The sequence below is a fragment of the Lepisosteus platostomus genome, chromosome 4 (assembly GCF_059453375.1).
Source record: "Lepisosteus platostomus isolate fLepPlt1 chromosome 4, fLepPlt1.hap1, whole genome shotgun sequence".
Lineage (NCBI taxonomy): Eukaryota > Metazoa > Chordata > Actinopteri > Semionotiformes > Lepisosteidae > Lepisosteus > Lepisosteus platostomus.
The window spans coordinates 72534041-72561060 of NC_142614.1; the positions used below are offsets into that span (position 1 = coordinate 72534041).

A 27020-nucleotide genomic window follows, 5' to 3' on the forward strand; every position below is an offset into this window, starting at 1 on the left:
GTCTGGGAAATAACATTTCAATTGGCTACCAATGCCGCAAGCCTTACAGGCTCAGATATGTGCAGTGCACTACAGTGCATATTCATTCTGAATAAAGCAGTATATTTGCTTGAATATGACACATATGTTGTGTTAAATAACTAAAGTTGCCTCCACATTTAAAGCCCAAAGCACTTCTGAGTTTGTTACACAAACAATATCCTACTTATGATATTTTCTAGATTTAACATTTCTCCATTTCCAGTCTCACTCATTTAGCCATGAGAATTTATCATTGCTTGCTCAGTTTCCACCGACAGTACTTGTCTTTCACAACTCTCACATTACAGTGCATGCCTTGTCCAATGGGACAGAGGCTCCCACAGCAACTGTTTTCAGCACCAATAAACTTTTGGCGTACGTTATGCACAGGATAACACTGTATGATTTATTTTCAAGCCAAGCCCAAAATACAATTTGACAACAAACAATGTTGTGACTTAGGTGGCCGTGAAGTCTAGAACATTCACAGTATACAGTAGGGACTCGACATAGAGTATGCGAGGGCTCAGTGCTGAAAATAACCAAACTTGCATATAAGCAAGTTCACCCCTACAGCATTGCATAATGTACTAGAGTATATACTGTAGTATGTGTGGTTAAAAGACATAAGTAGCCTTCTCTTCTATGATAATTACAGTACTAGGACTAAGATAACTACAGTACTACAGAATATGAAGAACTGCTTCTCACATTTAACTAATGAGCATTCTGAATACTAATGTTCATTCTGTTTTTTTCGCCCTATATTGTAAAAATATCAAATTCCTAAAACATTAACAAAGTGATACACTTTTGTGTTTTTGTTTTTCACATGCTGCTTTTATTCGGCCTACAAGGTATGGCATTGTCTGGTGTTTTAAGAAAGAATCTTCCTCAAATTATAGTTTAATATGCACTAAGGCTGATCTGTGATATTAATCTAAACAACATAAACATAAGCTCTTCCTGCAGGCCTGCTGCTTGCCAAACAGCTTATTGTCCCTAATTGGTTCAACTCTAGAACAGCAAGCTGTCATGAACAGCATGGCTCCCTCTTCGTCGGCCTTTCTCAACCTTGAAAAATTGTCTTTCATTTGCAGGAAAATCAGAAGCTACAGTTATTACTTTTAATGTTGTATTGCTATTTGGTACAAAGAACAGTGGCACTAAAACAAGAAGGGACATTTAAAAGCCTGTTATATTATGCTTAATGCACAGATGTCTAAGTGCAGTTAAATTAAATCTCCCTATTGTATTGATTATGTTCTTAGGTTAACCAGTTTAGGAATTAACAATTTTTGTTGTGTGTTTGCCAGTTTTACTGGCTTCAGTGGCCATATCACAATCACTTTTTTGTATGAGATATCTCACTTGTAAATCCAGATCTATCTACGGTAGCTCTTTCATTCTGTCAATGTTGACAAATGACAAAGTTTTTAACCACTATTAAAGTTTTAAATTAGACATGTGATGAGGTACTCTCCCTAGCAACAGCCTTCAGAATTTTATTTTAACATACAATAAGAGTATGTTTTTGATAGTATTCTGTACAGAATGACTAGAGATTGGCTGGCCAAACCTGGGATATGATAAGATACAAAACAAAATTAGGCAGAGAGGTTTTCTTTGTCTATTCAGACAGTGGCTTGCTACAGTATTGAAAGTCTAAATCCAGATGCTAGTGTGAAATAACTTATTATAACTATTGGTACAACTCAGCACAGCAGAAGAGGCACATAATGTTAATAATAATAACAATGTAAAGAAAAATGTTAGCTATGCAATTCCGCTTGTGAGCGAGTCTCTGTTTATGTCTGCATTGGGAATCACAAAGCTCATATGAATTTACATAATTAGACAAAGAATCAGCTTGTTCCATTTATCTCTTTGTTGTTCGGCACCCATTCTTTGATGCCAGATATTCTGCTGCATGTGCTTATGATGTTCTTCAACATTATAAAAAGCAATAATTGCTTGCATTAATATAATGCAAAGGAGCCCTAAGTGATTTTTGCACAGGAGGGGGTCCACATACTGCAGAACTGAAGTACAGTGTTAACAGAGTAGCTGGATTTGAGAGTGTTGATACAGGTTTAAGCCACTAGAGGGATATTTCAAGGAGAGAAAAAAAAGGACACACCTAAGCGTGAGGAGGATAGAGGAATCAAATGCAGCTGATGGAGAGAAGAGTCCTCTATAAAAAGTCTCAGCATAGAGGAGAGATGGTCTACACCTTGAAAGACTGGAAAATGTCTCAGCTAGGTTCAGAGTCTAAACCTCACAGTGAATGTTCAGTAGATTGGTGAAGTCTCATGAGACAATAAGAGATAAACTGCTGCTGAGTCAGTATCTCTTACTGGAGAAATATCCCTGGCCAAACAGGATCAGCTGGTAGATTAAGCTGCTCTTTTCTCAATCCCTGTTCTGCATTTTCCCGTAGTGAAAAGGTGGCTTATGTGCACAGGCCCTCCAAACCCATTATACCAGTTTAGGAGGACTTATACCAAACACTCACATGAATGTCATGCAGGATCCATTATGCCACAAGGAGATGAGGTGGCTGAGTGTGAAAGGCTTCTCCAATTGAATTAAAGGGGTACTTTAGGGAGACCAGATCGGTCATGCCCAGAATGGAATTTAGCCAGGGCATGACCTCATGTTGTAGGATGTTTATTTAATGACCAGGTAGTCAGGATTTCAGTTTAATGTTTTATGCGAAATTCGGTGCCTCCTACATTTCAATATCCCACTGTCACCAAACAGGAATGCTGGTTTGGAAAGTCTGGTCCTGAGGTAACTGTACCCCCTAGTGTTCTACAATCACTACTTCCAATAGTATCCGGTTTTTTTCTTGAGGTCTCCTGTCCCAGTATTGACAAGGCCCAATGGCAGGTGTGGTAACAATGCTGTCAATAACGATGTGACCGCAAAACCTTAGATTTTTTATATTATTGTCTTCAATCTGTTGTTTATGATTCTGAATATCTGACATATGACTAGGATTTTATTCTGAGTTCTGTAAAACACAAATTTCATATCTAAATTTCTACATCTTGTTTTTAATCCAAAAAACATGCATGGGCTTTTTACTATACACAATAAAGTTACCGAACTTTAACAATAATGTGTGCTATTTTCAAAAAGAAGACTTGTATTGAAATAAATGCATGGCTGTATGTAACCATATGCTATATTAATAAAATATCTCACCTTTTTATACTCTATGTATCCAAATAGCAACTTCCCACACATTCAAAATGTCCTTGTTTTGTTAATAATGGTTAAAATCGATATTTGCAAACTTAAAATGCCAGAGGGTTTCCTCTAATGTTTTAGGGGCAGCTTCACAGCTGGAACCAATAAAATGCCTAAAGGCCAATTAGATGTCTGTGATGTGATTTTCCTGCATGGTGTTAAAACACCTTTTTAAAAAAAAATCTCTTTAGGAAAACCCACAAGCATACAGTTTATTACAATTATTAGCTGTAGCGCTAAGCATTTAACTGTGAAAGGTTTGCAAAGTAATACTAGAGTGCATGTTGCAGACTTTACAGAAACTTGATGTGGTGGTAAGGAAAACTCGGGACACCTGAAATTCTTACCAGCATCCTAACATGAATGAAAAATTAAATCATTAACAATTAGCTTGCTACAAAGTGTACTGTCAGTTTCACAGAGAAAATGTAATTATGGTTTTTCAAGAATTTCATCCCACTGACTCCCATGAAACTGTTGCCTTCTAAAAAAGGTCACTACAGTCTTCATAACCTGATATAAGACAAGAAAGACACGTGAGGACATAACATTTTATCACACGGTAACTCACATCAGTAGCTGACGGCACATCTAAATGGCATGTTTAAATGGGACTTCCCAATGTCTTTCAAAACTCATAGTTGCAGCCTTTTGATTTAGAGGAATTTAATGTACAGTACAATCAGTTACAAGTGGCTGCAGTTTCATGGAAGTAAAAGGGATGTCAGACATGAATGGGTAATAAACCATCATATTTTTCACCTACTGTATGTTTGTGTGGTTCATGAAAGGTTTCAGTATAACTTTGACCATCAGTGTATGTACTGTAGAGAAAGGCTAATTACCGTATTAACGTATACCTTCCTGCTCAGTAAAACATAGCCTGAAGCAAACACCTTTAACTCATTTAGATTCCAGTATCCAGTAACAGTAACTCAGAATAATAAAAACACAGAATTATTAAAAAATAGAAGGCTGTGACTGGTTACATGGATGTTGTAGTAAATTATGCACTTTATGTAGACCTATCTTAGTTTTATGTTAACTATATTTAGAAATCATAAAAAAAATAATAATCTATTATTGCATGCATAAGGCATTCTAGCACAACACCATATGAAAGACAAATTTCCTGAATGATGATAAGACACATGGTATCTACAACATGCAATTACAGGTATCATTATACATTTTTCACCTACAACATGTCTCCCCTAGGTCACTCAGTGATTTTATCTTGCAAATGTGCGTGCAAGATGCTTGTTAGTGAAAATATACTATAGCTGTCAGCTGTGAAAACCTGCAATACAGTTCAGCATATTTAAAAGTCAAATAAAATGTGAAATGTTTACATACTCACAGTATATTAATAAGTGACCAAATATCACAAGGAAAAATTTAAGTTCACATTTTCTGAATGATACTGTAGATAGTTCCAGTTTATGAAACATTCTTTTTTTTTGAGGATTCTGGGAACCTCACACAATAAACTTGGGTCAAGCTTAGGGAGTTGGTTTGTTTTCGTTTCACATATGGAAGAAGTCACATGTCTTTAGAAATAGAATATGCCTGGCAACTGTTAAAAGTTAACTGTGACAAAATGGATGTCTGTGGCTTCAGACGGCAACATACTTTCATATATGTATCAAAACTCAAGCACCTAAGGCAATAGATCAACACTGGAATCACACCACTGCAGGGGAAGAATTTGATAACACAAAAACGTACAAGTATTTACAATAATAACAAAACCAACATCATTGAAGCCTGGATCTCATAGTCCAATAGGGCAAAACTCAAAGTCGAGAGTGCTGATCTGATTCACCACACCAGTAATTTGAAATTCATGGTATGATGAAAGTCACAGCCCTACTTTATTTACCATTTTAGGTCAGTGAAGTTAAAACAAATACAGTATTTCTGGCTATTATTACTGCAGGTGGTTTGTTAAGTAATATAGTACAAAATATTAAATGGGTGATTTAAAATTTGAATAATTTAGAGGTCAATTTGGGACCACGATCCAAGTTCTCTTCTGCAAGAAAATAGGCAAGTTTTCTTATTCAGCAATATATTAATATTGTAGCTATAAACGCATCATGAATGCTGCTACAATGAGCAGAACATGTAACACCAAACTATAACGATGGAGACTTTTGAAGATTGAAGGTAAAGCAATAAAAGCACAATAAACCATTACAATCAAGGAATTATCATTAGAACTGCGACATGGCACTAGAGTGTTGCCTTTCGATATGAAGAGATGTGAGAAAGTATATAAAGGTTTCAGTTACTAATCAGCAACATCTAAAGCTCCACTGACGATACAGTACCTCCAGTGGAATGGTTTGAGTAATTGCTCGTACATGTCTCTATTAGTGAAATGTACTGAACTGTGAAAGACAAAGTTCTGCGTTTGCAACACTAGATCTTAATTTACATTTGTGATGAACATTTTTGTGCTCAAGTACTGCATGCCACATACAGTAGTTAGAATACTTACAAGAACAGAAGTGCTTTTAAGTTAATAATCTGCCTTGCAGGATGTGAGAATGCTGAAGGTCAAGACTTCAACTTGATAATGATAATTAAGACATGAGTATGACTAATTATGTCTCCTTTTCTAACAAGGACACAGAAGCCTAAGTCATTGTGCTCAGGTACAGTAACACCATGCCAATACCTGGTGGTGAGGGCAGTCTCAGAACAGACTGATCATGACACATGATCATTACTTGATTGAGAAAAAGATGAATAATCCAATATATATGTAATTATTTCATTATCTGTATGTAACAAAGTTGTATAATTCCTCTTTGTCTTTCTAGACTTATCAGAATTCAGAATTCAGAATGTTTTTACACTCGACATCATTATTTTTCCCTCCTTGTTCTTATGTTCCAGTAAGTTACCTGAATCCACGGCCATTTGTCGTTCTCTGCAGCTGTCCAAGCGTTCACCAGTCCTTTCTTGTTGAGCCTGGCGAAGTAGGGGTACCACTTCTGCAGACCGAACAGGGCTCGGTGAGTTGAGGACGCAGTGATCTGTTGGTTGGAAATGATACCGCCCTCCATTCCAAGAGGACCAGAGCATTCTGTGAAAAAAAAAATGTAACCGAGGACAGATTAGCATAATTCAACCTGAATGGAAGAATATATACTGTAAGATATGAAAAATTCCAAAATAAAAATAGTACCCCAGTACCCAGAAAACAATGTTCCTTATTTCTGTTTTCCAGAATCCCTGTCTCAATAAGAAGGGTCTTTTGGGGGCTATCTTCCCCTCCTTCAGCTAATGGAAGCATTTCGTTCCCTGTGCTTCTGGAAAAAGATGAGCTTTAATGCTTATTCTTGGATTATCACTGCTTGAGAGCGTCAACATGTATTTTTAACTTTAAATACTTTCTCCAGGCACACACATAACTAGAGATGTATGACACCAATTGCTTTTTAATTTAATTCCTTCCATTTTTTAATTTACTCCTTAGCACCCCACAAAGCATTGGAGATGAAACATCTCACTTTCTATTTTTATTATTGGATATCACCAAGCAACACTTCACAATAAATTATTATGTGGCAACATGTGCTGACATCTTGTTGACTGGCAATCCTGACAATATTTTTAAAGAGTAAAATCTTTATTCAATGCTAGCCAAAGAGACCATTTTCTTGTCTTAGATAGGGATAATTTATGCTTCTTCACTTGATAAAAGATGACAAGACACATCTGTTTTACCTAAATCCTGAGTCAGTCCTGAGCATATATCACATTAAAAATGAGGACATTTACAAGATTTAATATGATTTCTAAGAAAATGTTTTCACGGACAAGGGCCTCAGGACGCTTTGTTGTCAATTGGGTCTACATTATAGCAGGGACTTAACATCAAAGTAAATTTCTCTATGCATCGAAAAAAGAAAACATAATCCTCCAGAACTACTAAAATGAACTTGTTAATGTTAGAGGAACCAAATCTAAGCTACAGTAGCTCAGATATACAATATATAACCTTGTTTTTTTCACGCGATCGTTCTGTGACGTGCAAGGGCAAATCTAATCTTTTACCTACAAAAATCCTTTTGTTTTTAGTTTACAGCACTTCATGTAAACAACTTTGTAGAGCATTCCAGCTTAATAAAGTCCAACAGTAGGCACTTGCATAAAGCAATAAGCATTACCCCATATCCTCATTTATTAATGGAAAAGATCTTATGTCACCTTGACTACCTAAACACACAAACACATTGTTGGCCTGCAGTGGGATGAGAACATAACAAAAGTTACAAACAGGAAGCAGCTGTCTAGCTCATGTGGTTGTTAGTAATTATCTAGGATGTCTCTTAATTCCAAACATATAACATGCATATAATTAGTAATAAATACTATAGCTCTGCTGCATATTCCAGTGATGAAGCAGTTGTAATATCTGAGGAAAAGTGAACACTTTATTACAGATACAAATTCCAAAACCTCAGATAACATGTGCAGCAAAGCATCTTTTCATACACAATTATTGCAACGACTTTTTTGCCATCTATTCAGCAATTTTAAGAGAAAAAATGAATTTGCAATGTAAACCTATGACGAACCTATGTTTTCATTCTAAAAAGCAGTGATAATTAATTACTAAACATATTGTATACAGTAGGTATCGTAATTACATTCATTTACCCGCTTGAAATAGTTTAAAAGTGTCTTGTTCTCTGTCTCCCTTGGCTGAACAGCTGCCGTGGTTTTTCAGCTAGAGATGGTCTCAGACTAGCATGAAGCAATGACTGGTAAACTAAAAGAATGGCTTTGCTATGCTAGAAATGAAAACCTACTGTATATCCTAGACTTCATATTCCTCAAGATGTTATGAAGTAATTCTTTATGAAAAGAAAAAAACAAATGAAATTAATATTTCTTCAGGGTGTTATTTCTGACACCAGAAACTTTTATTCGATAAGTTTAAGTTAATATTATATACTAAAAATACAATATTCAGACAAGGTCATTTTTCTGAGTCTCTGGCATGAAGGTACCAGTCACAAGATTCTTATTCTTCACAATTACACCAATATAGAATACTTACAATGCTAAAGTTTAACATAAAGTTCAACATTCTACATAATCAGAATCTGTAGAATAAAAAAACCCCAGAAACAGTGCATTTATTTAAACATCTATTAAAAATGCAATAATTTGATTTGGTAAACTGCACAAAGCAATAATAATTCACCACAGAACCAATACATACAAATAGTACACAAGTAAAATTACAGCTAGAAACCCTAAATAAAGAGGGATGGAGCATTGCATCATACACAGTAGACAGAAATTGGTAGTTTACTATATGGTAAAGTAGTGCAGAGACTCAAAAATAGATGAGGCTATTTGCTAGTATTCTTGAGCACTGCTTTGATGATCCACATCTGGGTATTAAGTACCCTCCTATCTTATTTTCCAATTACAGCTTACTAGGCACCATGATATGAATGCATTTGAAATGAGAGACAAATCAAATAACTTTTTATAGTCCCATTTACAGTTATAACCTGGAGGTCTTTTTATTTCAGTAAATAATTCATTTTAAACACATCTGGCAACCACGCAATAAGAAAAGCGCTACAGAATCTTCTATTAAATGTCTTGTTAGCAGAGAGCACTTTGTAAGGATAGCTTGGCTGAAGATCTGTTGTGTCTGTGAGAAGATATACAGTAAGTTATTGTGTAACACCCTGAGGGGCTGCATGCATTGGCTGCTTACCGTTGAAGACACTTTTCTAGAGAGTCAGCACGTTTTTTTTTCTCAAAAGTAATAGTAATCCTTTGGTCTACACTTAATAATCTGTCCTGACTCATTCTATCAGAGGACTTTGCACTAAAATGACTACTAAAATGATACTTACAATAGTTGAAACAATGTAAAAAACAAGATAAAAACCATTAAGACAAAAGCTAATTTATAGCATACTGGCTGTGTTTTCTGGGAACTAAATTGCTTCAGCATTCTCAGATTTAACGTTGGGTAGTTCAGGAATATGCTGAACTACTGTATTTTGTTCAACCAGCAAATTTACAATGAAAGACCCAGTGAAACAAAACAAAAACAGACTTTGATAAAATGATTAATAAAGACATATAATTACAATATAGATACAGAAAAAATACTACCTGATCAAAGTTTTAATCAGAACTGCTTCAGTTCTTTTGCCAATTATAGTTTTCTTTCTTGAAACATTATTCACAGAGCACTGACATCTCCATTTGTACCCATTCATAAAATGAATCTTTAACTGCTTGGTGAAGTTCATAAAAGTACCAGTTTTGGCCATGTGTTTACTTATCTTTTTTTGGAGGAGAGCAAGAAGCAGTAGAACATTAAATGACTTAGACAAACAGTAGGTCAAAATGACTTATTGTATACTAACTGCCATAGATTAGATGTTTAAGGCTTGAGATTCTATAGTAAAGGAGACAAAACAACAGCACAGTGTTGCAACATGGCTTGTTTCTTTTTACTGAAACCTGAATACTGCTATCCTGCCCCTAGATTCCTCACGATTCACAGAATTAAGATTCTTGGAAACTTCTCCACCTTTCCTTTTCTCCAAAAACAGAATGCTATTCTTTGTGTACTGTAGATGTTTCTAACCATTTCTAAATCACATGGGGGAACATTGGACAAAAAGCCCACTCAAAATGTTATTATACTGCCAGGCTCCTGCCTCAAAGAGCACTATTCTTAAGAAGGTTAATGTAAACAGGTGGGCCCAACCTTAGTCTTTTTTTAATACAACTTTCAATAGTACATATATAGAAATATATTTCTTAAAAACAAGAAACCTTTATAATGTTATCATCACTATTTGGAACTTGCCTATTCCGGAAACCTGTTTGCTGTAGATTAGCATCAAATAATTCTGCGTTTTACTGAACTTGAAAGGGGAAAATAAGTGGAAATAAGTAAAATTACAGAGATTTAATTCAGTACAATATATTATAATAGAATATGAGTTTATTGCACCTACAATTAAAGTTGTACAAAAACATTAAAACAAACAATGCAATCCTTAGACTTCTGGTTTTTTTTACATTCACAAGAGGAAAGTATTGCTTTAATGCATCTTGTTATGCATCTTTGCATACAGCCAGACTGGAAAGACATACTGTACATATCCCCAGATATGAATACAATTTTAATACAATGAAGAATCTTTAATTTAATTAATTATTTTTAATAATTGGGAATGTAGGTGTAGGTTTCTCCTACACTTCTCTGAAGCGTCCATTTTCCATTTGTATTTTTATGTGAGAACTTGCGCAGAAGGTTACCATCTCTGTTATTTTTCACATGTGAACTGAACTCATATGTATAATTTCAGGAATTTCCAAAACCTTGGCAACTGAAATCTACAGTACATGTACAGTAAAACACAGTTCTACTTGAAAAACAAGGATCTTCATATGACATCCACACCCACCTATTCATGGAAACAACAATTCAATCAGAAAAGTTAAACTGCTAGCTGCCAATTATCTCCCTACTTTGCAGGCTGCTGCAACTTTGCAGACCAGGTTTGTTTGGGGAAAAAAAAAAGATGTTGTTCAGTGTACCGTCTGTACTGTATATTCCTAGTTTTGTACACATCCAGTGTTTATTGTCCAAATTACAAACTGAGACAAAATGATGCATTCCTCTTTTAGGTATATCCAATATTTACTATCGACTTTAGTGAAGTAATTTGTGAAGTTTTGGATATACAGTCATCTGAAACAACCAGCAAACCATATTATTCATGTACAATACAACTGTCAAATATACATAATTAATATGAGAGCTATATGTTTTTTAAGTAATTTGACAACTTACAATGTCTTAATGTTTACTGTATATTATTCAGTTCCTCCCTTCATTCTCTAAGATCTGAGATTGGAACTAAATAATTTCCTGCTTTGATCCTCTAGGCTCGATTTGCTTCACTGACCTGGATGATTCTGTAATCAAATGAGTTGGATTCACTGAAAGGTTTTGCTCAAAAAGAATGAAACATTGGTGAATTGCACAGCTCCAGTAAGAAGCCCCAGACCAACAGTATGTTACTGGGCGTCTAACACAGTATTCACTCTTCTAAGCTAGTAGGTGGTTAAGTGATTGGGAATGCCCTAAAGTCATCTCGCCTTAGGCAAACTGAAAGCAGGAAAGTATTTTCAAGGAGAGAATATAAATCTGCTTTTCTCAGGTGTCTTGCGAAAGACGTGCGCCTAAGGCAGAAAAAACTGATCCATCAGAGAAGTTGGTTCTCTATAGTCCTGCACTTTATTGTAAGCTTGAAAATAGGTGCTGATTGTCAGCCCCCTTTAAGATCAGAAGGAAATCTAAAAACAACACACCCACTGATTATTTTTAATGGTAAGGAAAAAAGAATATTCCTTAAAATGAGAGGAAAACAAGCATGTCTTTGCAATCGGATCTAAATTAAATTAAATCCTCCAAAATGAGAGCGGAAAAAAAAAGTCTGCAAGCAATGTCTCGCCCTTTTAAGTGGCAATTACTGTACATTGAAGTCCTAACAATAAGAAAAAAGAAGAATAACAAGAAGAATAAACCTCTTTAATAAATGACATAAGATGAATAGGCCATGGCTCCTCTAATCTATCACAAAAACTTTAGAAACATCAACAATGTTAAAATAAGTTCAGAAATATAAAACATAATAAATCTTCCACCCTTTCACTCCCTTACACACCCAGGAGCCCAACTTCCCTTTGTGTATCCCTCCCATATCCTCCCTGCCTCTCAATCTACACACTTGCAGCCAGCTTCCTAGCTCAACCCTTGCAAAAGTGTGAAGGGTTTTGGCACTCATCCTCAGTGCTAGGCTACTATTGCCTCAGCTGGGCAAGCCATGCCAAATATCCTATATTTCACCCCAATGTCGCAATCATTAGGATTTAACTGAACTACCTGTACAAATATTATAACATACATAACTAGGTAAAAGATATAGTTCCAGGGACTGGTTTCTGTATAATTAAGTAGATATAATTAGAGAGCACATGACTCCCCCCCAACAGCCCAAGACAGGATGTCAGCCCATCAAAGGAAATACCCGCCAGCAATGCTGCTCCCCACTTATACAGCTCGGTGGACTGAAGCAAGTGTGGTACAGTACCTCCCTCAAGATACATCAGCAATGAATGCAGCAGGCACTTGAAAGCTCAAGCTGTCATTATTGAGGCAACTGGCTTAGTCACTGAGCCCGCCATCCCCAAACAGTACATGACTAGGTGGAACAATAAGCCAAATTCAGATTAGTAGATCTTTAAACAAGCTTTAACAAGTCTCTTCCAACCAGCTAAGGAAAAAAAACAATGTCAACAGTTTTGAATGCAGTACAAAGATTAAGTAAATCAAGGATGGAAAGACATGTTGAATCAACAGCCATTAAGAGATCATTCAATACTCCAACAAGAGCTGTTTCTCTAATGTGCTATTTAAGAACACCAGGCTGAAAAGTCTCACAGATATAAAGCTGATTCTTAATGTACTGTATTTGAGAAACACAGACTCAGAAACCTTGGCCAAAACAATCAAATTAGAACTGGGTTTATACTGTAGTTACTTAGCTTAATAGGAATTAAGGAACAGAATTTACATCAGGAGATTTAGAGTTCCTTGTTTTAAAAATACAAGTATGGTTTCACTATGGAAAAGAGGAAATAATAATTCCAGTAATAACAAGCCTGATTACAGAGCTGTTGGAAGAAATTATTATATATGAAACAGGATCCAAGGTGGAAGTGGTATGGTTCATTGTCAAAACGTGTTCAGTAACCTTCTTCACGGAGACCACCCTAAAACTGCCCCTAGGCAATGTTTGTGAACTGCTTCAATAATTACAAAGGTATACATTTTTTGGGGGGCTGCAAATGCTGTTCAGAAAATATACTGTATCAGTACAGTACTTATTCTTAGTAGACTGATCCTCTACTTAGGCACAATTTAATTTGCAATCAGCTCTACCATCCTCTTTCTTACTAAGACCTCATGAGAAATGTAGCTGCCCAAAGCAATATTTATTTTGTATTGTATTACACTGTATCAGACAAGCTGTATTGTTTTGGTATGGCTGTCCAAAAACCAGTAGCTGTCATATTAAGCAGACAACTAAAAGACGTTGGGTGGTCTGTCCTACTTCAGAATTCGAGTATATTCTCTACAACACTGCAGAAGCCTTTCACACTGAAAAATCATTTTCTCCTCCTGAAATGTCAGCCCTGAAGCCAGCCACAGATTAGGAGCCATGACCACAACACTGGTTCTGCTTCTCCCAAAAGGCCACCGTCTGTCCTTTTAAAAAAAAAAAGAATATTGTATTTTTAGATTTCTCTGAAAGACACGACTGTTAAAGAGAAATACTCTTTATTCACCTCTAGTAAGAGGAATGGTTCACCATTTTTCGCAGTAATGCAACCAGAAAAAAAACAGGGGATATTAAAAAAGTTTGACAATAGGATTGTGCACATGCCTCATTCACAGCTATTGGAAATTGTCCCCTAATGAAAGCCATGGCTTTCTTTTTTTAGCATTTTGTAAAAGAAAACAGTGACATTATACCTATTTTTGGAAGCAGAATGTTTTTCGTGCAACAATTTTCAAACAACAGATGTGCTGTCTGGCACTGCTGAAATTGTACATTTTCTGAAAGCAGTGACAGTTACAGTATGCATGCAAATAATCCAGAATGTTTTTGTAATCTCTCTGAGACAACCTCTCACCCTTCTGGTTTCAAGCATTGACTTTAAAGCAGCACTGCTAAAAAGATTGTGTTTCTCCAGCCATATTAACGAAGCAAATGGAGATTTTCCAAATAATACACAAAGAATATATTATTTCAGTATATCACAAAAATTGAGAATTGTGGGTTGTGGGATACTCAACTGAAATTAGCAGCGAGGACCAAGAGACAGCAACAATTTGCTGTCTCCTTGGAACTATAATGACTGCTATTATCAGAGTTTAAAGGTTTCTGGTAGGCAATGATCCGTTTGCTGTTTTTCACATGTGCACAAATGATACTGGTATAAGCAGCACACTTAGCAATCAGAATGCATTTAGACAACCTTCTGAAGAACAGGAATAATTCAGACTTTCTCAGGAATCCAGCATCTTTAGGCAAAGGTGCACTGCTACAAAGGTTAATCTGACAAATCACAATACTGTATATCCTAATCCACATAATGTGGAGAAAAAGGCTTCAGCTTTCTTGCCACTGGAAACATTTCCATGGCAATTACATTTTGTAGTAGTCTTTGAGTCTTTTAGTCATGAACAGAGAAGATTATAAGAGCTCCTGATACAAGTATTCAAAATACACAGAAACACAAACCTTAGTGGAAACTATGTGCATTTATAGGAACAGGAGGCACTTCTTTACCCAAATTGTTGCTGAGGTATGGAACAAGCTCCCCAGTCATGTGTTTCAAGCCAATACCATGGCTTTGTAGAAGAAAAACTGGATGAGATCCTTGGATCAATAAGCGATTAACTACCACATGGGTAAAGAAGGGCCAAATGGCCTCCTCTCATTTGTAAACTTTCTTATATTCTCATAAATGAGTTATCACCCGTTTTATCTGAGGTTCTGGAGAGGAACCCCAATCACGTCATTACTTCACGTCACCTACAGTAAACCCTGGTATCAGTGTCTAACACAATTTCCCCGCATTTCCTACCTTGAGATTCTAATGACCTTATACCTACAGTACCGCCAAGGTCTCCTTCCCTTAGATGAGCAGATTGAACCAAATAAAAATTAAAACTAAATATAAGGTTTTAATTTTTATTAAAGGTTTTTCTTTTGACTTAATTGTCCAAACAACTGGTGTCTCAAAATCTCCAAAACTGTGGTGGATTAAAACAAAAACAAAAACAAACAAACAAGAAAAAACAAATGTACACATACTGTATTGAAACATCTTAATGTTAATATCATTCATTGAAATTACATATTTTTCACACTTTTGACACTTTAATTTTTATAACAATCCAGGACTTGTTATACACTTTTTAATACTGCGATCCAAACTCTGTCAGAAATTAAATGCTTTGAACTTTATGTACTGTATGACTTCTTCACTATCAAAACTTTGTATTCCGATGACATTAAATTCTTTAAGTGAGAACTCACAGATAAGCTTTATACAGTATTTCCATTTCATTGATAGCGTTTCATTGGCAATGAACATCTAAAGACATAAGATTAATAAATTAGTTAACAGTGTACACATTTACTGAAACATTATTGAGAAATAGCATTCTTCAGCCTTCTCTGGATTACCGAGTCATCCAAATTGTCAGAGAATGTTTATTTTTCTTTTTAGTAGACAAACACACTAGATTTTTAATTGTTTGTTCATGTGTATGGAATTTGAACTCAGATGAACATGAAAGCTTCCAAATTCCAATCTTATTTTGAGACTACATATATTCTTTTTTGTAAAATGTTTACAAATCAAAACAACATCCAGAGATCTGAACTGGCCTGTATGGTTTAAATAAACTGAGGAAGCAGTTTCTTAAAAGATGCAAATGAATAACATTAAGCTCATGGCAGTGAAGAATTTGGTGAAGACGAGATGGAATGCATTGTGATGATAAAGACTCAGTGCAAGGTTTATTTCAAGTTGACTATATGAATGCTGACATTTACAAAACTACTATACCTTGGAGAATGTCCTTATTTTAATATGGAATTAATCTGTCACTGTTCTTTTTGTGTATTCTTTGTTTTTCTACTGAAATATATAGAAACTCATAAGGCAAACTACTAACACACTCTTCAAACCTCAACTGTCAAAGTTGTAAAGCTTTAGTTCTTGTGATATACGTACATACATTATGAGCCATAATAATAGTTTTTATTAATGCCTGCCAAGAGGTTAAGCTGTCACATACAAGTAAAGAAATCAGAAAAAGTATATTTTTTCTCATCTTGGAAATGTAAATGTATGTAAATTGAAAACTAAAAAAATGCCTAAACCTAAAATATTAAAATATACAGCAGTGATTTTAGTTATTTTTCAAGCTATTTCACAATTTCTATTACAATATTTGTTTGTGTATGTTTGTATGTATTTTTGAAGGATGTCTTCAAAACTTCTTCTTTTAAAGTTTTATTATTTTCTTTAAAATATATATACCATAGTATTTGCATTGTTCACAGGAAATGAGTCCCCATATTTGTCTGACAAATGTATCTGTAATATGCAGCACACGTTATTCGCATGTTACACCCATCTGGTCAGAGCTCTGCTATGGACGTTGTAGGATCTGCTAGAGAGAAGATGAAGACCGACCAAGTTAAGACAATTCTAGGAAGGGGCGTGTCAACCTCCCCCTAAGCCCTTTGGGCATGACTCCTGATCCGCTCCAACACTGGGATCTCAGACAGCAGCCAGGGCACCTGGGTGTACAGTATGTACTCTATATGTAACTGGGGGGAGAAAGGGTGGTGTAATAGGCCTACTGTACAGGTAAGAAAATCAGCTATTTGTACCACTGTAGGGGGAGTAAGGCACTTAAGAGAAGATATATGGAACAAATGAGGACAATAAGCTTAAGTTAATTTAATTTTCTAGTGATGATTATTGCTACCGGTGTGGGAATTTATCATTCAATAGGAATACAGAAGACAGAAAGGAAAATCCTCATACATGGCATTTTGTAACCTGAGATGTAGTTATTAACATTAACGGACTGCAGTAAATCCCGCCAACCTGAAAAACAGTCCAGTTTAGGGGAAATGAAAGATATTTGCTCAGATAATACAGACAGCCAAAGAAAACTGAGTTGAGTCATGCATGTTGAATCATATTTTTATCATTTGGAACCCATCTGGGCCCTGCGTTTTTCTCAACTTATTTTCCTGAGTGCAGAATTCTCACCTATGAGGATGATGTATTCTCTTTAATGAGCCTCCATCAAATTCAGTCAATGCAAGGTAACAGATGTGTGCAGTGTCTGCAAAATGACCTCACAGCATATATCATCCTGATGACAAGTGACATCACTAATGGATTATGAGCACTAAAATGACAGCTAAATCTATCTCACAGGGCTCAATGATTAACACAAATAAATTAGAACCACACTGAACTGAAGTCGTCCCAGCCTATATATCATACAGATGCAGCCATTCAAAATGGGTGAGGTATTTCGCGGCATACCCCGGTGGGCGTGTCACAGTATCACGCGGTATCACGCATTTCACGTGTGTCACGTGACTAACTATCCGGCGTCGCCTTGTAAAACCGCCAGGGGGAGCTTAACCTCTCATGTACAGCATTTGAGCCTTTAATTTTGAACTGTGTATTACAGCATGTTAATCATCAGTCATTAAAATGTTGGTATATATTATGAAAGCAAGATTGCTCAGTTGGACAGAAGTACACAACCTACCTTTATCAGAAATATTTATGCATCAAAGCCTTTACTGAAGATATTACTAATAGTATTAATAATGGATGACTTTGGACAAGCTGTATACTCAAAGTATAATTTCTTTAGCACATTTGTACAAGCACTTGGAATCTGTCCAAGCCATACTTTGTCAGGCATTTTGTTTTACTTCAACGGGGCATAAAAACTTCCTTGCTTTTAACAGGGCGTTTCATAATTTCTAGCTACGAAAATGATTTAAAATGCGACACCTATCATTCAACTAGAGCTTAAAATATCACAAGGAAAAATACACACCGGTATTCCATTTCTCCCTAAACATTGTAAGCTTCGAAGTCTTTAACTAACGTGATACCGGAGTCAACAAGCATACTTTTAGAATTTGATTAAAAGGGAATATAATATGGAATCGCGTATCTAAAGAATTTAATAACGGTATGATTATATCCGTGTACTGCGGCAGGACTGTGTAAGGCTGTTTCGCCTACCTGAACATGCGAGCTGTCTTGTAGCCTACTGGTCTAGGTGCGTGACTTCCAACTGGTAGGTTGTGTGTTCGAATCCAGCTGGTGCTGGACTTTTATTTTAACAAACATTTCTTCGAAAAAATAGGTAAGCGATATTATGGACAATCAATTGACTTTTATATTTCAAAATATCGCAACATGATCGATATTTGCGATATTTTGAATATATCTTCCCTTCTGACAGTGGTTCCTGCTTCTATTGTGTGTGTGTGTGCAACAGTAAATTTTTATAGAGAAATGGAGGCGGGACAGTATGCGTTACAATATAAACATTTATATTGATTTAAATCGTGTTCTGATTTAAATCGCAAACGCGTGTTTAATTATGTGTTTTTTAATCATGATCAGGCTAATGCATTTCTACATTTTCTGTATGAACCAGCTTAGAGGTTCATACAGAAAGACAGCTTGTGTTTAAATTGAGTGTAAGGTAATTTATGCTTCTAAAGTCATGGTCAGTATTGTTGTACTGTGCTGTACTGTGTCACATTATTTTATAGCGTTTTTATTGCGTTATTAAATCCGGTGGCGCTGTGTTAGTTTCCTGACTCACATTATTTAAACTGCGACACTGATCATTCATCTCTAAATAAACTTTATTTTATATAGCATTTTAAGCGAATAGGTAATTAGATTGCTCATAAACCTAATCACTTTTTCTTCATAAACACAGCGTGATTGCTCTCTGAAAATGCTTTTCCTTTATTTTTAAAGTAGGCTCAGATTTCAACTATAGATCGTATTATTATAAACTTTCTTGGAAAAATGTATTTTATGTAAACCATGTTTGCTATTAATTCATTTAGGGCTAAAATACGTTCATTGTCTTCTAATCGAGTCGAGTTGACATTGGAAGCCTGCCACACCCGGACCGTTAACGCATTAGCACGTCAAAGCCCATTGAGCCAGTATTGGCTTTAGTATCCCCCCCTTCTCCCCTCAATTCAATTCAATTCAAGGTGTTTTATTTACATGACAGATGGGTACAAGCAGTGTTGGGTACTGTATGTATATTGTAACGCTTACGGCAGACAGGCACTGTGTAGGAGCCGACGCACCAGAGCAGCGCCTGCAATTTTTATATTTATAACTTAGTTTTTAAAATTAGTCAAGCAATACGAAGCATCTCCTTTTACTTAGTGCCTGAGCATACTGCAACGCGTGTGAAGCCCATAAACGATATTAATTTTGGAACTTAAACATACAGTATATGGCTGGTCTCGGTACTTTAAAGAAAACATACACACCAGTATTCCATTTCTCCCTAAACATTTTAAGCATCGAAGTCTTTAACTAACGCGATACCGGAGTCAACAAGCATACTTTTAGAATTTGATTAAAAGGGAATATAATATGGAATCGCGTATCTACAGAATTTAAAGACCAGACAATCGCAAACTCGTTTTCAATAAAATTATTTTATTCATTCAGCAGTTTGTGAGAGGGACATCCAGCAGGGAGAGACACACACACCGGTTTTCATTGACAACATTGTTTTTTTTTCAATTCCTCTTGTCTAACAGGAATGTTTTGTTTGTGGACAGACTGTTAGACAAGAGGAAAAGACTGCCTCCTCCTACGAAGCATTTCGTTGATCCGATCACGAATTCTTTTCCAGTCGTACGCAGCAAGGGTTGAGAATCTCCGATTCACCATCGTACTAATGGTTTCCCGGAGATTGGGTTAAAAAAAAAAACAAAACATACTAACAACTGTGCCATCCTACTCCTTAGTTAATACATTTTATTATTCATAAACAGTTAACATTGTTAGCAAAATATTTTGAATTATATTTAACCCTATTTTTTCTTTAGTTTTGTATTTAACTTATTATATGATAGTCAGACTTAATGTATATTTGAACAATGAAAATATATTTTTACAAGATTTTACATTAAGCACTTAAAATTAATATGGTTAATAATAGTAAACTGTAACATGCTGTAACAAGATCGGTTACAAGAAGAAAATGCTTTCAGAGAAAATGTTTCAACCAAACTTATTCCCACACACCCCGCCCCCACTACCATTAGAATATACACAAACATTTTAGCGTTTCATTCTGAGCAGAAGACCCTCACACCTGAAGAGTGCTGGCTGTGACGAATTAAACCGGTTTTACAGGTTTCAATCACAGACCATGTGACATGGGACTCAGTAAACTACAGTAACACCGTATTTGATAACGCTTTAAAAACGCTATAAAATAATGTGACTTGGCACAGAACAAGTTTACAACACAGTACAAAGATAAATGCTGACCATGACTTTAGAAGCATAAATTGCCTTACACTCAATTTAAACACAAGCTGTCTTTAGCCCTCTAAGCTGGTTCATACAGAAATGTAGAGATCTAGGCTCAGAACACACAGCTTCATTAGCGAATACATATGCAGGACAACTAGAGAAGACGTTTTACAGAGGGTGGATTTTTAGAAACATCCCATCAGACATCCCATCATATTCACAACGTGAAATCTAGAAAATAATATTACGTAACCAAAATCCGCAATATGGAAACAGAACCTGTGTAATTGTTGATAGATGATGTACTCGTAACATTTTTTCAAGACGAACTACAACATTTAAAAAATGACTTGTATGTACTTGATATCTCTAATCAATCCACGGGTCCCAGCACAAAACGAAAGTAAAACGCATACCGTTTCTCGCTTCTTATTGCTCAAAAGTAATTTGACCGTATGAAATGCATAATATAAACCTAGAAACATTTACGTGACCAGTACTTAAGCACTGTAGTATCGGTGTTAAGACATACCTCTCAAATACTGTAAATCAAGTTAAAAATATCTCAAGACCGATTCTGGTCGTAATGAAACCATGCAAGGGAGTTTTTATGTCCGTTGCAGTTCTTTTGCAACATGAATATAATTATATCGTTATTAATTTCTTGAGATACGCGATTCCATATTATATTCCCTTTTAATCAAATTCTAAAAGTATGCTTGTTGACTCCGGTATCACGTTAGTTAAAGACTTCGAAGCTTACAATGTTTAGGGAGAAATGGAATACCGGTGTGTATTTTTTTCTTTAAAGTACCGAGACCAGCCATATACTGTATGTTTATGTTAAGATTTCCCTTCAGTGGTAAAATTAGATATGAATATTCAATACTTAAACGGGCACAGTTAAGACATTAAATATACATGTACATATTGTATACAGTACAGTTTGCATACGGTAATATGTTTATGTTACGCGATTAAAAAATAAATAAATAAAACTGGAAGGTCCAGCACCACCATTATGTTTATATGGTTGTTTTTGTTGGTTGGTTGTTATTATGGTTATTAATAATTCGATCTATAGTTGTAATCTGAGCCTAAATAAAAAGAAAAAGCAAGTGATTAGGTTTATGAGCAATCTAATTACTTATTCGTTTAAAACGCTATATAAAATAAAGTTTATTATTAATTTGCTGGACAGAGCGGTGAACATTATTATGCATAAGACAAAGATAACGATCCTGATCAGTTTAGAAATCTGTGTACGCTGTAAGGTTTTTACTTCTTAAACTTTTAAAATACACGTTTAGAATTGAAAGAAATTCTCTTCCTGGTATAGCAAACCAGCACGTCTTTTTTCTCCAATCAGAGGGGTGTCAGATAGTGTCAGCCAATCACCATTCTGCGTTGGGTAGCAACGGGTGACTGTTCTCAGGCGGAAGATGTAAACAGCTTAATGTTCGTGTTAAATATTTTTTTTAAATTAAAATTCATTCTATACAGCAATCGCATATTTGGGTACCGTTTCATAAAACTTTCATGCTTAAAATGTTTAGGGAGAAATGGAAGACTGGTGTGTATTTTTTCTTTAAACTACCAAGACCAGCCATACACAGTACAGTTTACATACATACAGTAATGTTTTAAATTAATATCGTTTATGACCTTCAGATGCGTTATGCTCCTCTTCTTTTTATGCTCAGCTACTAAAATTTCCCTTTAGTGGTAAAATCCATATAAATATTCAAAACTAAGCGGATTAAAATGTGCACAGTAAAGACATTAAATGATTCAATCTTTGCACTACCAACCAATGCACCACGAGTGCCCCTGTCGGTCATTTTGGCCAGCCAATCACTTGCCCTGCGGTATGCTCCGGTGCCCCGCGGTGGCTTGTGGGTAGGTTACCGTACCGCGGGTTTTTACCGCGCATTTTGAATGGCTGCATCTGTAAGTGCATGATTATGCGTGATATGCATGGTATGAACTAAGGTATGGTAAGACTAAAAACAGTCATTCAAATAGAAACTAAGAATATGACAGAATATTTGTGACCCAAGAGCATTACAGCATTGATTCAGCATTCCTACTGAAAGCATCAATTATTATAAATTAATATTATGTTACTGCAACATAATTTCACTGCTACATTTATACTGAACTCAATAAAATACACTGCAATTACATTATTTGAAAACTGGGAAGTGCAATAATTAACTACCATGAGCTATGGGTTACAATACACAGTGGCTGGTGTTCTGCACTTGTAACTGGAAGGTTGTGGATCAGATGAGATACTGATGATGTATCTTTGAGCAATGTTATTTAGTGTAAGCAAATTGTTCCAGTAAAATACCCAGCTATAGAAATGGGTGCATATTTAAGGTAAAAATAAACGTAAACAGCATCAAATACATTCACAATTAGGTAAACAGCTTCACCAAAGTTGAAATACTAACTTCCAATATATTGCCTCAAAAGCATGGATCTGAAAACACAAAACCTGCAGGAAGTGAAAAGAATGAATATTTTGATTTAGAGCAACCATGTAAATTTAATCTTTACATTTTCTCCTTTCATGAAAGTATAACAGCACTGCATTCATGGAATCTGATACTCACATTCGTAGAACCAGCACAGCCCATGGTACTAATATTGTCCTTTGACACTCTCTCTGCCCTTTCAAGCACCATTCCCAAGCTCATGAAGCAAACAGGTCACAGTTTTATGTACAGTACCATATAGCCACACCAAACAGAACACAGAATACGAGTGGTATATTTGATTTAGCTCTCCAAGCACAAATCCAAATGACTTTTTACGAAAAGAAGTAGCATGTACACTATGGTTAATGGAATGTGAAACAAACATCTTTCCAGTTCGCCACAAAACTGCTGCGTTTGTGTAAATCAAAGTGGTGAGTTGCAAACATTCTTTTAGGTTCTGCCTATTTCTATACAGTTAAGGAGAGCAACACAGAAGCATAACAGTTAGCATTTCTTCTTCACAGCTCTTAGGTTCAGAGCTTGATACAGGACTTGGGAACGGTCTGTACCTCAGAGTTTACATGCTTCTGGCATGTCTATGTGCAATTTCTCACAATGCTCTGGCTTTTTATAGTTCTTTTTAAATTATTAGCCGCTTTCAAACTTGGGAGTTCAAGTAGACCAGTTAAGCACATAATGACTGCAGTTAGATGATTAAGGGCTCAAGTGTAATGTGGTGTAATTAACAAATCAGGGGTTCAGGTGTAATTCAATTCTGGATTTGGCTTTTAACGCTCATATTGGGGGTGCAGTGGCTCAAATAATTCAGCAAGGGTATCTATACCAGGTCACTGGTTGAGTCAAGAAAGGTACACTGCTGCTTTTTTATACTGATCAGTAAGTCAATAGGATTGCCCCTTCCTGATAGGTCACTTTCTCAACTAGGGCGGTGTAATTGAGAGGGTCTCCCTTTCCCAAAGGGATCAAAATCACAAGCTCTCCTGCCTGAACTTTTAAGAGGTTCCTTTTTATAAGCCTTTCAGCATCAACGTGGTTTGTCATTTACAGTATACTTCAGCAATAACTATTTAGCAGACTGAAAATGTCAAAACAAACTTTAACGTCGATTTAAACAATGGTTCCTTACCAGACAAGCATTAGCATTAATTCCAAATCAAAATAAAATACGTTATGCTAGAAAAACTTGGCAATTAAGTTAATAAGGACAAGTGAGTTTACAGGAACATCAATAAAGTCTAATCAGTGTTTTTTTTAAACCTTTATTGCTGTTTATTTATCCTGTTTGAAAGCTAGCATTTAGGTCTGCATTTTAGAATCTAATATGCTTTAATATGTGGTAGTGAATTAATTTAGATTTTTAAAATAGCTATGACAGACTCAAATATATAGAAATGACTAGATATGACAACCTACTGTAGATGTATGTAATTCAGGGAAAGTTAAAAAACAATTTCCAGCATATTCAGGCATTTATATTTATTTCCATATAATTAGAGCTATGCAGTTATCATTTTCTCCTCCTGATTGTGGAACAGAATTGCATGCTCACAGTAACTTCTAATATTTAATCTACTGACCAAAGCACAATTCTCCAATGTCACAGGTAACATCATGTTAATTAATAGTAGTAATTAGGTAACACATGAATAAATTGTTTACCTCAGTGTTCTGCAGTAGAGCTGTGATTACCTTTGATCTGTAGTTTATCCTGTAGTGTTTTTTTTGTAATTAAATTACAGCTATACATAGATTAGATTTGTCTTTGAAAATGAATTATTTGTGTCGGATTGAGAAAATAAAAAACCTGACAAAAGACACAGAAGTGTAAAATTATCATTTTGTTCCATTAGTTATCTAAAATAAGTAAAAGAAAAGCAATATCCTCTACAATTTCACATAACAGCCAGAAGATTCAGTGAGGACATTTAAGCTTTTATTACAATCGGTTAAGATTTCACAAGAAATTCAATAAGAGAATGAAACTCTCTATTAAAACAGTAGAAATGAATTACAAAAGTATATATTATGTTGAGCTTCCTAAAAACTGTCAGAATAAATAATCTCATGGAAAACATTGCAATAACGACAAAAAAAGACACGAATGAGTCATTTAGTTATTTACACATCTTTGTAGGTTTTGATAAAAAATGTAAACAGAAAGGTACTGGATGTTGTTTAAAAAATATGAGAAGGAAGAAGAAATTAGTCATGTTTATTAGAATCAACATACAGTATAAGGTTGTGATCCCTTTATGACTGTGTTCCTGAAAGTTTGCTTTGGCCAATCATAAAGCACATTACTCTTTTGCACTTGTTTGCTGAACGAGCTGTAATGATGATATTTTGGTTGGAAAGTCAGACAAGTTATTTTATTCACATTATCTGAATGAGCTGTGTTATTCATTAAAGTATATAGCTGCAGTGTACATATCATGCAGAAATGCATTCCTTCAACACAATGTAGGTCTTACTTCTTTAATTCACAAGATCATCTCCTAAAAAAGTAAATATTTTTACAGCTGAAGAAATTCTCCATTGAGTTTCAATTCCAGTACTGCCCTCATTGTACAGATGCACTCATTCAAAACGAGCGTGGTATGTTGCGGTACAACGTGGTGGGAATATCGCATAAAAACACGTCATAACGTGTCATACCGCATTTTACCGCACGCAAATAGGATTATGTTAATAATATCCAAAAACACCTTGTAAAACCACCAGGTGGAGCTAATAAAGCTTAAATTCCCATGTACAGAATTTGAGCTTTCACCAGAAAACACTTGGTTTTGAATCACGATGACTGCCGAGGGACAATCTTTATTCAATTAAGAATTTAAGTTGTATACTCTTTAGACTTTTAATTTTAAACTGTGTATTACAGCATGTTAATCATTAAACATTAAAAAGTTGTAATATTTTATAAAAGCAAGATTGCTCAGTTGGACAAAAGTACACATCTTACCACCTTTATCATAAATATTTTAATTATGCAGTAATATTTTATCCATCAAAGTCTTTACCGAAGATATTACTAATAATGAATTAATAATGAATGACCTTGGATAAGCTGTAAACTCAAAGAATTACCCTGGTCCACTTTCTTTGTAACCGTCTTTGTAAACAAAAAGACTATTTTTTCATTGACATAAAGTAACACCACAGCATTTCGTTGATCCGATCACGTATTTGTTTCCAATCATACAAAGTAAGTTTTGAGAATCTCCGATTCACCATGCCTTTCACATGCTCATAAATGATATTAATTTAGGAATATAAACATATTATGTAAACTGTATATGGCTGCTATTGATATGTGTAAGGTTGTTTCACCGATTTCTACGTGTCTGTGTCCTTGGCTTGATGACTTACGTGACTGACTTGTAAGCCTGAGGTCTGGCCTTCAAACCCAGCTACTGCCGTGAGTTTTCTTTAAATAAAAAAAACATTTCTTTAAAAAACTAAAATAGCAAATATCATGGACACTATATTGACTTTTTATATTTCTAAATATCACAACATGTTCGAAGCTAAGTCATTTATTAATAACAATGAATAATTTCAAACTGCTACTGATATTATTACTTACAATAAATATTATCAACACTATATTGTCATTACAAACATGTATTCCATATGGCGTACGTGTTACTGAAGCTAAAAGTTTAGCCTTTGTCACTAATGTAACCACCAAATAAAGACGTATAGAAATCCCTATGTTACAAACTGTATATGGCTAGTATTGGTATTTTAAAGAAAAAATACACTCTAGTATTCCAATTTCTCCCTAGTTTTGACCATGGGTACTTTTCCTCCCCCTCTTCATTCTCAAAGTAGAAGAGGCGAACCTTCCAATGAAAGACCGCGGTATGCCACAGTTGCTTGTGGGTAGTTGTGTGTGGTACGGGTTTGTACCATGCATTTTGAATGGCTGCATCTGTATCAATTCTAAATAAAAACAAAAAGAACATTAAGGATACTATTTCTTTCAAGCATTAACAGTATTAATAGAACAAA

General features: G+C 35.3%; 1 protein-coding gene across 2 annotated transcripts in view; it reads right to left on the bottom strand.

The window, feature by feature from the left end:
* The window catches only part of edil3b (EGF like and discoidin domains 3b), a 267283-nt gene that overhangs the window by 94303 nt on the left and 145960 nt on the right, over positions 1-27020 (bottom strand). For both annotated transcript variants that reach the window (XM_088630643.1, XM_088630642.1), the window contains exon 6: positions 6189-6370. In XM_088630643.1, the coding sequence (XP_088486769.1) occupies positions 6189-6370 (182 nt within the window). The remainder of the gene's footprint in view (positions 1-6188; positions 6371-27020) is intronic.